Source organism: Odontomachus brunneus, unplaced genomic scaffold (genome assembly GCF_010583005.1).
Source record: "Odontomachus brunneus isolate Ranch 3 - 2012 unplaced genomic scaffold, Obru_v1 Obru_scaffold_002, whole genome shotgun sequence".
NCBI classification, from domain to species: Eukaryota; Metazoa; Arthropoda; class Insecta; order Hymenoptera; family Formicidae; genus Odontomachus; species Odontomachus brunneus.
Window position 1 is genome coordinate 1,623,314 of NW_022639452.1, and position 14,775 is coordinate 1,638,088.

At 44.9% G+C, this 14,775-nt stretch overlaps 4 protein-coding genes across 14 annotated transcripts in view; 1 reads left to right on the forward strand and 3 right to left on the reverse strand.

Annotated features, from left to right (window-relative positions):
- LOC116841678 overlaps positions 1-1,487 on the reverse strand; it is a 17,645-nt gene extending 16,158 nt beyond the window's left edge. Inside the window, exon 1 of the mRNA XM_032809921.1 lies at positions 1,341-1,487. The gene's annotated coding sequence lies outside the window, so the exon portion shown is untranslated. The remainder of the gene's footprint in view (positions 1-1,340) is intronic.
- Positions 1-3,210, reverse strand: part of LOC116841669 — an 11,646-nt gene extending 8,436 nt beyond the window's left edge. Inside the window, exon 1 of one of the 2 annotated variants that reach the window (XM_032809900.1) lies at positions 2,618-3,210. The gene's annotated coding sequence lies outside the window, so the exon portion shown is untranslated. Of the gene's footprint in view, positions 1-1,346; positions 1,487-2,617 lie in introns of those variants that run through there. The other variant, XM_032809910.1, reaches the window with a different exon arrangement.
- Positions 3,211-4,177: 967 nt separating this feature from the next.
- LOC116842151 lies at positions 4,178-7,801 on the reverse strand. Of its 4 annotated transcripts, none has more exons than XM_032810946.1 (6): positions 7,504-7,800; positions 5,606-7,415; positions 5,323-5,508; positions 4,972-5,156; positions 4,768-4,877; positions 4,178-4,689 (listed from the first exon to the last, which is right to left on the reverse strand). In XM_032810946.1, exons 2-6 carry the CDS (start codon positions 7,400-7,402, stop codon positions 4,634-4,636), a joined length of 2,334 nt encoding a protein of 777 aa, XP_032666837.1. In that variant the 5' UTR covers positions 7,403-7,415; positions 7,504-7,800; the 3' UTR covers positions 4,178-4,633. The 4 variants fall into 4 exon arrangements, 3 of the variants coding, with proteins under 3 accessions (XP_032666837.1, XP_032666825.1, XP_032666818.1); XM_032810934.1 differs by having other exon boundaries at positions 5,606-7,426; positions 7,504-7,799; XR_004377689.1 differs by having other exon boundaries at positions 4,648-4,689; positions 4,964-5,156; positions 5,606-7,426.
- A 1,127-nt stretch (positions 7,802-8,928) lies between these two features.
- LOC116840943 (trichohyalin) overlaps positions 8,929-14,775 on the forward strand; it is a 12,625-nt gene continuing 6,778 nt past the window's right edge. Inside the window, exons 1-6 of one of the 7 annotated variants that reach the window (XM_032808327.1) lie at positions 8,931-9,908; positions 9,989-10,095; positions 10,499-10,568; positions 10,721-11,000; positions 13,342-13,552; positions 14,224-14,453. In XM_032808327.1, the coding sequence (XP_032664218.1) occupies positions 10,038-10,095; positions 10,499-10,568; positions 10,721-11,000; positions 13,342-13,552; positions 14,224-14,453 (849 nt within the window). In that variant the 5' untranslated portion in view covers positions 8,931-9,908; positions 9,989-10,037. Of the gene's footprint in view, positions 10,096-10,498; positions 10,569-10,720; positions 11,001-13,341; positions 13,553-14,223; positions 14,454-14,775 lie in introns of all 7 variants that reach the window. The other 6 variants (XM_032808335.1, XM_032808344.1, XM_032808362.1 and 3 more) reach the window with 6 other exon arrangements.

Below are 14,775 nucleotides of genomic sequence, written 5' to 3' on the forward strand. Positions count from 1 at the left end.
CTCTCTCTCTCTCTCTCTCTCTCTCTCTTGTTCTCGCTCTCACGCTAAGTATTTTAATTACGTACTTCACATCGCGTTTACCGCCCGTTAATATAATCAGGATCTCGGTTCGAGAATCAACTCGGCGTTTCTTAATTCTCCACAGCCATCATGATCCAGTAAAAATACTCCTCCGCCAGATGCCGCACTACTGTTGCTCGATTTATTTCTTTTCGCGTGTGCAAAACACGCGAAAGAGAGAGAGAGAGAGAGAGAGAGAGAGAGAGAGAGAGGAGAGAGAGAAATCGCATTGTTATCACGTGGCCCCGTGGCTTGCCATTTCGCGAAATTATATCGCCATTTGGGTGCTTCGTTATTTTGAGTCTGGCGCACCGCCAAGTCAAGCTGCCGGCCAGAGGGCCTCTCATTACGTTGCGCGGCATGTCGAATGCATTTGTTGCGACGAGCGCGGGGAAATTCGTGGCTTTGCGAAAACACAAGTCATGCGACGACACACCCTGGACGAGCAAGACGAACGATTCCAAGGGGATGACTCACTTATATTGACTTTCCATCTGAATTCCCTTCTATCGATGAAGGCGCTTTTAAATGACCGACTTTAAACGAAAGTGCTTCTGACTGAGAGCCAATCGGAAGTGGCTTATAAGCCACATCAGGGGTGCTCTTATTAAAAGAAAGCTGCTCGTAATAAGGTTCATTAGATTATGCGCGCAATTGCACGCGAAAATCGCGCGATCACGACGTACCAACGCGCCGTTCAAGTCCTCTGCAAAATCAATCGCGTTTCCCCGCGACTGATGTGACAAGCGGGATTTCTTCGCGGCTCTCCCTGGAGATACCGCGGAACCGTGTCGACTGCAATAATGCAGGCGCAAACACACAACACAGTGCTGTATCATACGCGCGTGCCTATATCGCCGTATATATATATATCGAGTCAACCGCCTATCAGGAACCCCCAATCGTAAATATAGCTGTGCGAGTTACAGTTCCGCGCGCGCGAGACGTCTTTATAGTCGGTAGCGGGGTAGCGTGACATCTATTCCGCAGTCATCGACCGATCCTATGTTTACGTTTGCACAAAGAAAGCGCTGAAGCGTCAGGCTCATCGGAAAATCGACTGAGCTTTTAACCCGTACGTGTTATTTTTCTTGGACATAAAAACAGGCCGTCTGCCAATAGAGAGCTCGAGAAGCTTATGGGCCGATAGTGTGCGCTTCATCATCACTACTACACGGCCGAGCGTCTGCTGAGAACGGGGAGCGCGCCCCGCGTTGAAGAGGAGCGCGTCTCACCTCCAGCCGCGCATAAACGAGAATAAACGACGTTTAAATATTTACCCGTACACGATTCGCGACGTACGTCAGCTTTATTAATCTCGTTCTCGCGAATTGCGCGTCTACTTCACTTCCACCACCATCAACGCCAACACCACCGCCAGCTTTTCCGCCGCTGCCTCTCCTCGTCATCGACAGCACACCTCGAGGGAACGGCGCGAATGTCGGAGACGGCAACCCTAAACACGCTTATAAAGTCGGTCACCACCACATTGTCTCCGTTCTGCCGTGTATGGCAGTGGTAACCTGTTGCCAGACACAAACATCGACTGGTCTACGTAGAGAATAACGTCGAGGGAGTGCAGCGGCGACTATCCGCGTTCGATCAATGATAAACTGCGTGAACACCGAGACGGCCGCTAAATGAACACGATGGCTGTAATTCGCGATAATTCGCCAGCACGCGTGCACCGCGATGCGGTGTGCGTGAGCGAGATTAAAACTCGGATGTGACGTTATTACGACGCATATCCCTATAAATATCTCGAGACTCGAGGGTAAAAGGGAAAATAAATAAAGAGACGCTAATGATACGGGCGACAACGGTGGTGGTATTCCCGCTTAGCGCGCAGAGAGGGAGAAAGAGAAAGGAAGAGAGAGAGAGAGAGAGAGAGAGGAGAGAGGAGACAAGAGACAACTGCGAGTACATATAATATCGCAAAGCCAGGACTCCGATTTGCCTCGTTTCCCCGGTGGTGTGTCATCGCCGTATGCGGCGTCGGCGACGGCGGAGATCGCAGGCAATTGTCCGAGAGAGCGAGGAACATGTGCATCTCTCGGAATAGCATTCGCCAGACGTAACAAAGCGACTGGTATGATGCTTACCAGAGTATTTCCGCGCGTATTTTCGGTACAGGCACTTTCCAATTGTTTTCCACGACTCGCGCACAAGTCGCTCTCTCGTGCTACATGTCTAATTGCGATTGCAGGCTGCGATAAAATTTATCGACGATATGTATGCGTGTGTGCGGGTGTATATACGCCTTGATGCGCGTCTCTATGTTACGTGTGTGTACTTGACGACATACACAAATGGAGAATTCCGCCCGAAGTGAGTCGTCTTATCACTTATTCATAGTCGACCCTCGCGAATCGCACTTCACGGCTGCTCCGGGCATTCCTCGGAGATGCCGAGGAGTGTCGCGCGTCGGGGGTTGGAAGAGAATGTTTCCAGACGCGACCTGACCCCGCGTTGTACACGGGTCGATAATCGAAATGTACCTGTTCGCGAGCCTGCACGAGATGCGTAGTCGACGCGTTAACGATGACAATTGCGTTACCTGATTGCTTCCGCTGCCGCTCGCGGGCTTCACGCTGTCAGAGAAGAAGAATACGGGACAAGTCTCCGCGGATGATGACGCGCCTCTCACGCCATGAACTTTCCCCCGATCTGATCCACCGGGAACACACACGGGCGAACGAAGGCGAGCGCGTCCTTCTCTCCCCGTTCGGATTAGAAAATCACCACCGCCACCGCCGCCGCCGCCACCGCCGACTCCGTCGCCGTTGGCCGCCTCACCTCCTCCACCCTTTCCTTTTTCCGCGCCGTTTCTTTCCTCTTCCTCTTCCCTTCTTGTGAGAAAGCTCCTCGGAGTCGTTACATTTTCCAACAAGATTTTGCTCTTGCCACCGTCGTCCTCCTCTCTTTCTCTTTCCCTCTCCCTTGCTTGCTCTCCCTCGAGAATTCGCGCGGATTTGGCCCGGCGTTCGGTTTGCGGCACCGGTCTCTTGCTCTTCTTCACTCTTCGGTTTCTCCTCTGTTCCTCTTTTTTTCACTTTTTCCGGAGTAAACTCTCTCTCGCGCGCGCACGTTCTACCGCGAAAGACCGTGGACGAGTAAAGCCGCCTCTATGTACTAAATAAGAGCGTGTAAGCCAGGACACGCCTCTGCAAAGCATGGCGCAGACTCAGATTCCGTATACGCGAACGGAGGCCCCGCAGGGTTTTACTTCGAGAACTCAATACGCGCAAGTCATGCGCTGGACAAAGCGTTAATTCATGGAAAAATATGTCATCGCGGCAGAATCGTGCGTGAAATCCCCTTGGATTTTCAACCACGGTGAAGTCCGCTCGGCGTGCAAAACAGACCGATATCGGGGTGGCTTCCGATAACACTTACGCAGGTTGTTGCACGCCTCGGAGAAACAAGGACCAATGTTCATTTCTTCGGTCTCCAATTAATCTACGAATTTCTCGAAGACACCGTAATTGATGCAAATAACGCGACATTGCGTGTACAAAAGTTTGAATTGGAAACTAAAAGAAACCCAGATAGACGTATTTCGGCATATGATCTGCTTAGCGATTAGCACAAGTTGCATTCTTATGCAACAAAAGTTTGTTCAATATATAAAAGAAGTCATCTAATATCATGAAAATTGTCGCTTATTTTGTCGGAAAGAGAACGCGATTAATTCGAAATTATTGCGCTAATAGGAAGTAAATATTTCGATTAAAATTATAGTAAAGTGGATATTTTTTGAATCAAGCTCTCTTGAAAAACACGTTGTGCTGTTTTTTTTGTAACAGTATCACAAAGTGTACATTAAGTGTTTGCATACTAAGTTCAGCATCTCTGTCTATCTGAGGAACACTCATTGATTTTATTTCCGAGATAGGGAAGAACTCGCGCAAATGTATGTTGTAATGAACACACAAGTGATACGAGAATACAATCGATTAAAACGATCCCGCTGAAAGCATAATGTGTGCAGACTAATTGACTCATTCATTGAATGAGTTTAATAGAGGAGCGGCTGGTGTCCGACACCTCTGCGATTTGAGGAGTAGGTTTCCACGCAATCACGCGATATTATTTCACTCTGCACAGCAACTCGAACTAAAAAGAAAAAAAAGCAATCTTTATTATATGTTAAAGGGTCCGCTTTTACACAATCAACGTTGCGACGATCAAATCAACGTATCGCTATGATCCACGCCTCATCCTCACATAATGTAGAATAAAAAGATCGTCGGTTTAGCCTCAATAAATATCGAGTGGGAAGCGGCGTATTTGGAAATGTACACATATCACAGATGAGTATTACATCAGTCAAGAAATAGAATCCGCGAGATAACGGTAATACAAAATATATTCGTCGGAAAATCATGTACCGGCGCGCTTTCTTTTTAAGGCAAGAACAGCTAACGGCAAAGGCGCTCCGGGTAATGCGATTATCACGGCTCGAGAGCTACGATGCGCGTGGAATTCCGCGTTCTAGCGGCAAAATTGGTGTGTCATTTGATCAATGTCGTTAAGGCACTCTCTCTCTCTCTTCTCTCTCGCTTGTGTGGCATCATCGCCACGGCTTGCGAACGGTTCCCGTGCTCGTGCTCCTTCTGATACTCTGATCTGCAATTGAAATATATAAATGAGTATTTGTGACGGTAAGAAATGATGAATCGACCGCGTGCTGTATAGACGACTCACTCAAAGTATTCGGTGACACCAGTCTCTCTCTTATATCCGACGTCCAAGTCTGGCACCTGGACCGTATGATATTCTTTGTGACGACTAACGGCCGCTGATACTTGATCATCCTGATAAAAGTCGACAATTTAAGTACGTTCCGACAAATGACGGAGCAGTTCTTCAATAGGACAATAGCAACGAGAAGGGAAATTACGATATTACGTGGATTCGAACTCCTTAAGATTCTTTCTAGCCAGAGTCTTTTGAGTAGCGAACGAGTACGAGCGAGCCGAGGCCGGGCGTTCCATCCGAGACTGTTTGATCTCGCGATCCTGTGCTATTACCTTCACCCTTTTCGAGGGAGGCTGGGCAAACAGCTCCACTAAGTTCAGGGATGCTGCGTCGCACTGATGAAGAGACGCATAGTCATTAAAATGAATACATTGCGATTAAGCAAGTCGAAGTAATTGAGAATAATCGTTTACATCAAAGGTACTGCATGCCGTGAAGCTCAGAGGAGGGGAGATGATGTGCAACTTTCTCGAGAATGCAAGGCAACAAAGCGGTAATTACCTGTAACTGGAGACGATGAAGGAAGTTCACCTCCGCCAGGTTTAAAGGCGCGTCGACGTGTAACTTAAGCATACAGTGCAGCGCCTCTTTGTATATTTTTTTCAACGTGATAACGCGCTCGGTCCGCATTAATCTACGCGTTAAGTAACCCCTTGCATACGCATTGATAATATTCACCGCCCGCACCTACAATGCAACAATATAATTGAACGTTTGCGTCTTTATTAACGCCGGCACGGCGTTCGGCACGTCTCATCGATACACACTTTTGGTCGATACTCACGTGTTTCTCATGATACACCGAGGTGTCTAGCACTGGTACATGTGTGGTGTTACTGTCTAACGGGAACAATTGCCGGTTTACAGTTGAATTTTTACACGCAGAGCGATCGCGCGACTCGCGATTGCCCTTCTTGTCGTCGTTCTCGTCGTTAACATTATTATTACTATTGTTATTACTACTAATACTATCGTTATGTACGGCCTCGCGTAGGTTTATCTGCCTCGTAAATTCTAAGTTAACAGTCGCGGAAGACGTGTCCGTGATGTAAAGCGGAGACTTATAATGCTTAGTGTACAAGTTCTTCGACGAGATGTAATTCAGAGGACACACTATGACGTTCGCACGGAACTCTGACGACGATTTGTCGTTGTTGCAGGGAACGTCCGCGTGTACGCTTCTGGGGGAGCTTACATCTAGTTGCTGTCTTATTTCGCAAGCAGCGTTTGGCGTAACACTCGGAGTCACTGAAGCTTGATATGGTATCCCCACGGAGCATTTCTGTATTTCCGCCAACAGGAGCATCTGCTGCTTCTGAAATTCCGCCTGCAGCAGAGACTGCTCCTTCCGTTGACGGTCTATCAGCTGCATCATCTGCTTTTTGTGCATCTCCTCGATTTCTCTGTAGACAGTCAGCAGTTTCTCTGAAGTGATGGATGACTTCGTCCTGACGAGAGGGTCTTGATGCTCTTTCATGTCCCTCATCTTATCGTAGTGTGTCTTTCCATCCGCGCATGGCGACCGCGTCTCGGGGCTGTTCCCAATCGCCGCGGCCTCTTGCAATTTATTCACCAAATTCAACACACACACGCTGTCGTCTCTCTTTGATTTCTCTGTGCTTCTGTCCTTTAAATCGATATTAGGTGTATGATTATGTTCATTCGATGTGATATCAAATCTGCTTATGTGCTGCTCCTCAACAATTGTCGCTTCGGTGCAATCAGCAGATTTGTTCGTTTGACAGGAATCTGTGGAGACAACTGACTCTGCACGCTGAAAATTCGATTCGTGTGTAGCTTCCAGCTTCTCGTACGTTTCAGTGTCCTCTGCTGGAAGTTGCTTGTTTTCCCACTCCACCTTGGACTGTGTGATATTCCATTGCTTGCGCTGTGATACATTAACAGTAGTGGGTGTAGGAACATAGTTTTTATCAGTCAATTCTGTATGCATATGGGCAAGTAACATAGGGCTGGGTGTATCCAGTACATAAGAACCTTGACGTGATAATTTAGGTGGTTGTTCACTTTCCTTGGTGAGCATCGTGAGAGGCTTGATGTGATCCTGCTCGCACTTGAGATCGCTTAACGTTATTGGAACAATATCCAGCGTCTTGGGTATTTCAGGTTTCCAGCTTTCTGATGATATCACTTCTTCATTAGGTATTGAAGCTTCCATCATAGTGTCTATGCATTCTGTCTGATCGATCTTTATGTTCACAAGTTCTGCATCATTATTCTCTGAATCAGTACAGTTAATTGAGGAAATCTGAGATTGCATATCTTGCGTATCTGACATGGGAGACTGAATATCAAGCTTGTCTCTTGCTTCATCAGTTACTTGCATCACTGGTGAATGCTCAACAATAGTAACTTTGGAATATGAATCACTGTTATTGGTGTCACTCGTGGTATTGTAATTGGATAAATCGCTATCTGAGCTATATTTGGTTATGTTCTTTGATTGATTCGTCGATTCTGCTATGTTGGCTTGCACGCATTTGTCTTCAATAGTGCGTTTCACCGATTGTCTGGCCTTCAATTTTTCCTCCACTTTGACAGCTAAAGATCTGTAGTGTTTCATCTCCTCTTTGATACTGTCGGTCATCTGAAAATAATATAATATCAATACAAAGTGAGCCTATGAGAGAAGAAAAGAGACGTCATTAATTTACAAATATTTACTAATGGCGGCAGAAGAGGAATCCCGTTTACTTTTATACAAGACGTGTAAAATTCGTGTTGCATGTTTTATATTGTTACAATCTAGGAACACACTTTGTCACAATCTAACGATTAATTCCTTCTAACGGTTGACCGAATTGTCACTGAACCGATTTCGCCTCTTCTCGCAGATCTTTGCTTTCTAACGTTTCAAAACGTACACAAAGCTTTTTCTCTAAGCTTCATCATTCAAATATCGATAAGCGATCTGAAGCAATCACCAAGGAAACTAAATCTACGAGATCTTAAGTAGAGTGGAAAACCTTGAAAAGTTTACGAAGGTTAACGGATAGCCTGGCGCCATCGAACAGTGTTGAGCAGAAATCACGTTTGCGCAAAAGATTTGAGTCTCGACTAAATATGGTTCAAATCTGGGCTAGCCTTGTGACATCAATATTTAGTTCCGAAGTCTCCGCTATGAACCGCCACTTTATTTGATGAAGACTGCGGTTACGCAAGACGAACATACCTACCTTTATTCCATCACGAAAAATAGGCAAAATTCAATAATCTGTAACTTCGATAAAAATAAAGATAATAAGATAGTTCGAGAAGCATTTTTAAGCTTCAAGTCTCTACTTTTCAGATATATTAGATTCATATATATTGAGAAATGTTATTCTCATTTTTCGCCAAGTTATATCAAGTTAAACGAGAAATGGTAATCATTCGAATTTATAACATTCTTTCAATTAAATTTTTATATATTGAAAAATTTAAAAGCATGACCAAATATACATTTAAAAATATGACAAATGTATTTTAAAGAGAGAAAACTTTGAGTTCTCTGTGTCCATTTCTTTCCGACATCGTACATTTATTTTTTGTCTCCCATAAGCAATCAAAGGCAAGAAGTCACTTCTGCTTCAACATTGAATATCTCGATGAAAAAAAATCTTACCGCGATTTGTTAGTACGTAAATTAAAGGAGATTCGCGCTTTCGTAATAGTATGAACTGCATTACTACATTAATATGTAATTTTTAGTTCATGTGATGCAACTCGACAAACTTCATCAATTTTTTCGGCATTTGCTGCCCTCAGGCACCCCTCAGGCTAAAAGACTCTATTGTTTTCAAACGACATGCTTCAACAGTAAGTCGAAGAATCTCACCATCTAAGAAATAACACGATTTGATGACTCGTTAGACAATCTTTCTTCGACAACAGGTAGAAAGGGCCTCTCCTTTTCGAGTGACGCGACTCCGAGTCGGCTCAGCGGGAGCTTCGTTTTCGAGTGAGATAACGGAAGGCCGCCGGCGCCGTTGCCGTCGAAGAGAATGTGATCTCTGACCGCGAAAGTGGAGGTCATTATCCCTTACCATTATGGTCAATATTATCGACCCTGAGGACGGTACAAGGCAGCGCAACGCGGCCAACTCGCCCGATAGTTCCTATGGAAACGCACGTTCGCCGCGATCGAATCGCGACACTCGTCACGGGTCTCTCCTTCAGCGTCGTACGGGCGTATGTCCTGTACGTCGTGCCAGGTGAACCCGGGGCACGGTCTCGCGGCGGCCACCACGCTTGCCGCAGTCTCGCAAATATTGATACGACGGGCGGTCGCGGATACCGGCGACAGAGTCTCCGGAGAACGGCGAAGCACGAAGTACCGGAAGCGCGGGTTGTTCGGCCGCGGAATTCCGCGTCTCGCAATTATCCGGCTTATCCGGCGGAATTAAAGCACGGCAATCGCGAATACATCCCGCTCGTGAAGCCGAACGATGAGACACTTCGCGCGAAAGAGAGACGATCGGGGTTGAGCCGACGGGGAATAATTCCAAATCAATCGATGCGTAGGTATAAAACTTTATACAGTTCTTGAAAGAACTTGACGTGGACGATGAATGGGAGAGTAGGTCGTAGTGTAGTCACGCTCAAAGTAGCGAGGAAACATCGAAAAGTGTTGGGAAGTTCTCATTGCGCTTGAGGAAGCCGGGGAAATGGATTATTCTCCAGAGTACCAATTAGAACAGAGCTCGGGCGTTCAATACTAAAATCCTCTAATCCCAGTGACACTTAAATATTTAATTACACGAGATTCCGATTGCAAAGCTCCATGACGACCTTTGAATCGTCTGATTACTTTGATTAAGGTTTAATCAAAGGTTAATTGTATTAAATCCTCACGTGAAAAGGACGATAACTTTGAGTCACGCTCTTTTCAGCGCGCATAAGCACGCTTCAAGATAGACAATGTTCTTGCGCTAAAGTAGGAAAGAGGTGGAAAAACCGGTGAAATATCGGCGTCGGAAATGCGCGAGCGATTTTATAGGAACGCTCTGGTGAACGAAGATCAAGTGTTCGGTGTCGTACGGAGCGTCGCTGACGGGGATTTGCGTTGACGGCTGCTGATGCCCGAATAGGTAGGCAGAATGGAGCTGTATGGGTAAGGGGGCTTAGTTTAGGATTCTCTTTCTCGATCATCTGTCGAAAAATAAAAAAGAAAACAACTCGCTGTTGCGCGTATTTCTTTATACGTTTCGCGCACGAGGATGACAGGAAGGACGTCGCTGGTGGAACAGAAGAGGGTCCAGTGGGCAAGGGAAAGGGGTGAGTGCAATTTATTTTCGCGCAATTTTTATCATCTTAAAAGCGCAATTACTTCGACGTATGATTTAATGGAAAATATCATTTAGCATAAATATAGCTGTAACTGTTAATAGCGAACACAAGCGAGATATATCGTTTGCTATAAAGAAAATATCTAATAGGAGATAAAAAGTGTGTGACAGGAAAGGGGGTGTCAGCGCAATTTATAATTTAAAAGCGCGGATTCTATTATTCCAACTTATAGTTTATTGGAGAATATTATTTGACGCAAATATTAACTGATGACAAGCACGACAGAGATATCATTTGCCGTAGAAAAATATTCAATAGGAGATAAAACGTGAAACGAAGGAAACTTTTGTCTCGAGCGGAACAATGTCTTGTTTCTCTATCGATTATGCAGAAGAAATGGCGCGTCTCGGAGTTAATTGGGGACCTGTGAAACCGAGCAACTGCAACCGCACCCATATTCGGTAAGTTGGTCAAAACACGAGACGACGCGTTGTTATCGCTGCATATTGCGACACGACGATCGATCTTTAATCATACCGCACACAATACGGGCCACATTCGACTTGTTAATGCACGTTTCACTCGATGACGCAACAAAAATCCTATGACGCAGCACCTTCTCGAACGATGTGAGATTATCTTTCGGGGAGGCGAAGGACAAGACTTCCGTGCAACCGTTCCGTGCGGCAGGACATTACGGGAGCACCGCCAGCCTCAAGAGCCTGACGACAGAGAATTCCGGAAATGGCAACGCGAGCCTCAAGTGTCTCGACTACAACGGCGGCAGTTTGATAAATCTCCGGGACCAAGTGGACGCGTCGCAAATCAGACGCAGGAGTCCCAGTTTGCCGCCGATCTTCAACAAGGAGCAACAGCAGTACTTCTGCCAGCTAGTGAGTGCTCGCTTCGTTAAAAAGAAAATTGTGACAAATAACATACTGAACAACAAATTGGGAGTAAGAGAGAATAATTGGCAAATTATATCACAATTATATCGTGTGATACATATACACGGAAAGAATATTATAGATTTTTTAATATAAATTCTTTTTATTTTTGTTACGTTTTTACGTAGTTTACACACACATATAAACTCGTTAAACAACAATTTCGTTAAAAACACGTAGCAGATTTCGCTAGAAACGTAGCAAGTGTCTTAATAGCACATTTCAGTCCCTAAAATATAAGTAGCACCTATAAAATGAAGAGAATTACTGCGGAATATCGATCTCACTGTGTTGCAAAAACCTACAATGATTTTTAATATAAAATTTTCTCTATGTATATATATTATTATTTTAACAAGTAACAAATTTATATGAGAAAAACGGAAGCCTCGGACGCAATCCTGGACATTTTTATAGCTTTGGTCTTTAAATGTGAACTCTGTAAAACACCAACCAAGAGTGAGATTACATTAATTTTATAATTTCCCACTCAGCAATTTAAATGTAATGTAAAAAATACTGTTTTACATAACAGTTACATTGTTAAATTATAACATTGATGTAATGTTACTGTTAGTTAATGTTTACTAGAAATATCTAAACTTTCGACATAGAATATGTATATATTCAATACATGAATATACATTCTGTTGAAAGTATTTGTACTTAAAGGTCAAAACGATAAGAATATCCAGAGAATCGATACTTTTACTTCGAAGTAAAATAGAACAACGTTGGAGATCAATCTGGGAAGATGATTAAGCGAATCGTGTTCGATGGTCGTATATTTGAAAAGAAAAAGACTATATCTGGGACGGTCTCGTTTCAAGTTATATTCGAGCTCGCCAAATCGCCCGAGGCCGATATCTTACTCTCATCTCTCGTCGTGAAATTTTCATATCGCGATATCAATTCTGATAACGTCGCGCTCCATCAATTTCTGCCGTTCGACGTGAATTTTCCATTAAGGATCGACCGAACCGTTAATAAGATTGCTCCGCCCGGTTTCGTTACAAATGAAAGCTCGCGGAATGTCGCGCGCGTTATCGTCGGCTGAATAATTGATCGTTCACTCGCAAGCTTCGTTAGTCGCGTGTAACGGCTCGACGACAAAGTCATCATACAGCCAAAGCAATCAAGCAATTACGACGGTGGTGTAGTTTGAAATTTCATGTAAAGGATCTCTTTGTTGACGAAGTTCGTTCATTCATCGAGGAACATACCGAATTTGGATCCTCGCATCGGAACACTCAAATATCCGTGCATCGAATATGTTCCTTTTTGGAATGTATTTATGCGAGTGCGATGTCGATTGCACGTGCGACTAGCTAGATGTGAGGCGCTTCCGCGCGAATTCCGCGGCCGTAAGCGAATCAATTGAATTAACGATCGTATCTGATCAACAATTTCACTGGCGGTGAGCGACACTCGATAGTTCATTCCCCTCCGGTGCGGGGAAAGCAAAAGTAAGTCACTACGGCGAATCGATTCCTATCGCGCAATTAAAGTTCAACGCCCTCAAGGCTATACACTTTGCTTTCAAACTTGAGAGCCACGAGCGAACCAGGGAAACGCTAAAGTTCACCCTTCAGCCTCGCGACACGGCGCGAACGATGCGAGCCTCGTGCCACGTCCGTGGCACAAATCGCACCGGCTTATCGTGATCGTTAACACAAAAACTACCCTTCGTCCGCGCAAAGTGGCTTTACCTTCGTAAAGTTGACGTAGCGTTACGACGAACGTCTCCAAAAAATGTACAAGATTGTAAATTCAGATTGATTGATCTCTGCGATTCTTCAAACGTGTACACCGATCTCTCGATTGCGCCAAGTTGCAATTCTCCTCTTAATTTATTTCAGATCGCGAACATCCCTCGCGGAATCAATTTTCTTAGAACTCTGTTCTCGAGTCATTAGTAGAGCGGAGGTTGCTCGTGCTAAATACCTAAATACGTAAATGACCGGTTCACGTGTGCACGTTCGTTTTAACAGAGGGGAAAAATGTCGCAATACCGGAAAATATCTCGAAATGTTGGCATTATGTAAGCATGTAAGAATAGAAAGCAGATCGTGCGTGATTTATGCAGCGGCCCGACGTCTCCGCGCGGCACGACGCTAATATTGCGCCGTGTACTCGCGCTGTCGGAGGGCGGCATAATACCGCGAGCCACGAAAGCCGGAACTCTCGCGTCTTGATCACGCGAGAACACACCGCCCCTCTCTGTACCCCGCCACCCCCGCCGTCACCAGCGAGAAAGGCAGCGTCTTATCGTTATCGTCCTATGCAGGAACAACAGCGAGATTTCGGCGTGGAGGGGTCGCGTTATCAGCAAACGAGGTCGCAAAAACCGGAACACCATAGGCACCGAACCAACAACGACCAACGTCGCGGCACCCAGAAGGAGTCCCTCCATCATTACGGCTCTCCGGGCGAAGAGCGCGAGGGGGAGACCTCTGGTTACGCGAGCGACTCCGTGGACGTACCGTCGCAAGGGCAAAGTGGGTCCTCCTGCATTCTAGATTAGTTCCTGGCATTTCGAAAATCTCAGAAATTCAGCTGCTTTAATATTAAAATCCTTTAATATTAAAGGAACTGAATTTCTGAGATTTTCTGAAGGACTAAAATTTTAATATTAAGTGCAGTAATATTGAAGTCCTTTAATATTAATTGATTGATCAAATTTAACTCAAACATTAAATTAGCGAAATCCTGTAAGTTTCTTAATTCGTCGAAATCTTGTCGATGATAATAAGGCTCCCTCGTGAGATGGATAATATGGAAGGTAGGGGAAAAGAAAGGATATGGGATGATGAAATCGATGAGATTAAAGGGAAAGTATTAAAAAGAATGTGGAGAGAAAGGGAGGGTAAAATCAAAGAGAAAGAAAGAGTAGGAGAAAAAGAAAAAGAAAAAGGATAAAGTGAAATGGGGTAAAGGAAAGAAGAAAGAGAGAGGAGAATTTAATGTGATATAGATATAGAAAGTATGGAGGAATGGAAAGAATGAATGAATGGAGGATGTGTGGAATGTGTGAGGTAGTTGTTTAATGTAAACCAAGTCCCCTTCTTGGCTATTTAATGTATATAGCTGAATGGTAATAAATTATATATATATATATATATATATATAATAAGGCTCCCTCGTCGCTCAACCCGTTTATATTTTCAAGGAGCTTTAGCCGGCGGCAAAATGGCAAGGATCGAGATGACGGAGAAGACCTGGCAGAATCCTTACTGTACCACGCCGGAGAGTTCACTACCACCCTCGAGGAGACTCTCGCCCGGCAGAATGGGAGAGCTCAACAGGCCACGATGGGGCAGTGTCTGGGGGCAAGACGCGGCAAGAGGCGATCCGCCACCGCCGCCCTCGTGGCTATCAAGATTAGGACAGTCGAGTCAAGTAATGCCTGCACACTTTGAGGAACTTGTTGAATGTCCTTGAAGCTTCGGAGAATAACAACAAGCCTTTCTTTCATCTCTCTCTCTCTCTCTCTCTCCCCCACAATTTCGACAATTTATTTTCATCCATTTTGCCTTTTCTAGTCTTAAGGCTCCTGGGGAGTCGCATCATCCATCTCTTTTTAATGACGTCAGAAGCTAGAAAACGCATGCTAAAAATTCCTGCAAAATACGTCGAGATAAACAGATATATCCACAAAACGACATTTGCGATCGATTAAGTACACCTCTAAAATACTCCGTACACTTTCCTTTTGTTCTAA

Bases quoted from the DNA above. Each gene is read 5' to 3' on its own strand.
- LOC116842151 (XM_032810927.1), bottom strand. From the start codon at position 7,566: ATGCAACACGAATTTTACACGTCTTGTATAAAAGTAAACGGGATTCCT. The intron at 5,509-5,605 runs GTGAGTATCGAC...GTTGCATTGTAG, and splicing joins CGGTGTATCATGAGAAACAC to GTGCGGGCGGTGAATATTAT. The intron at 5,157-5,322 runs GTAATTACCGCT...TCTCTTCATCAG, and splicing joins TTCATCGTCTCCAGTTACAG to TGCGACGCAGCATCCCTGAA.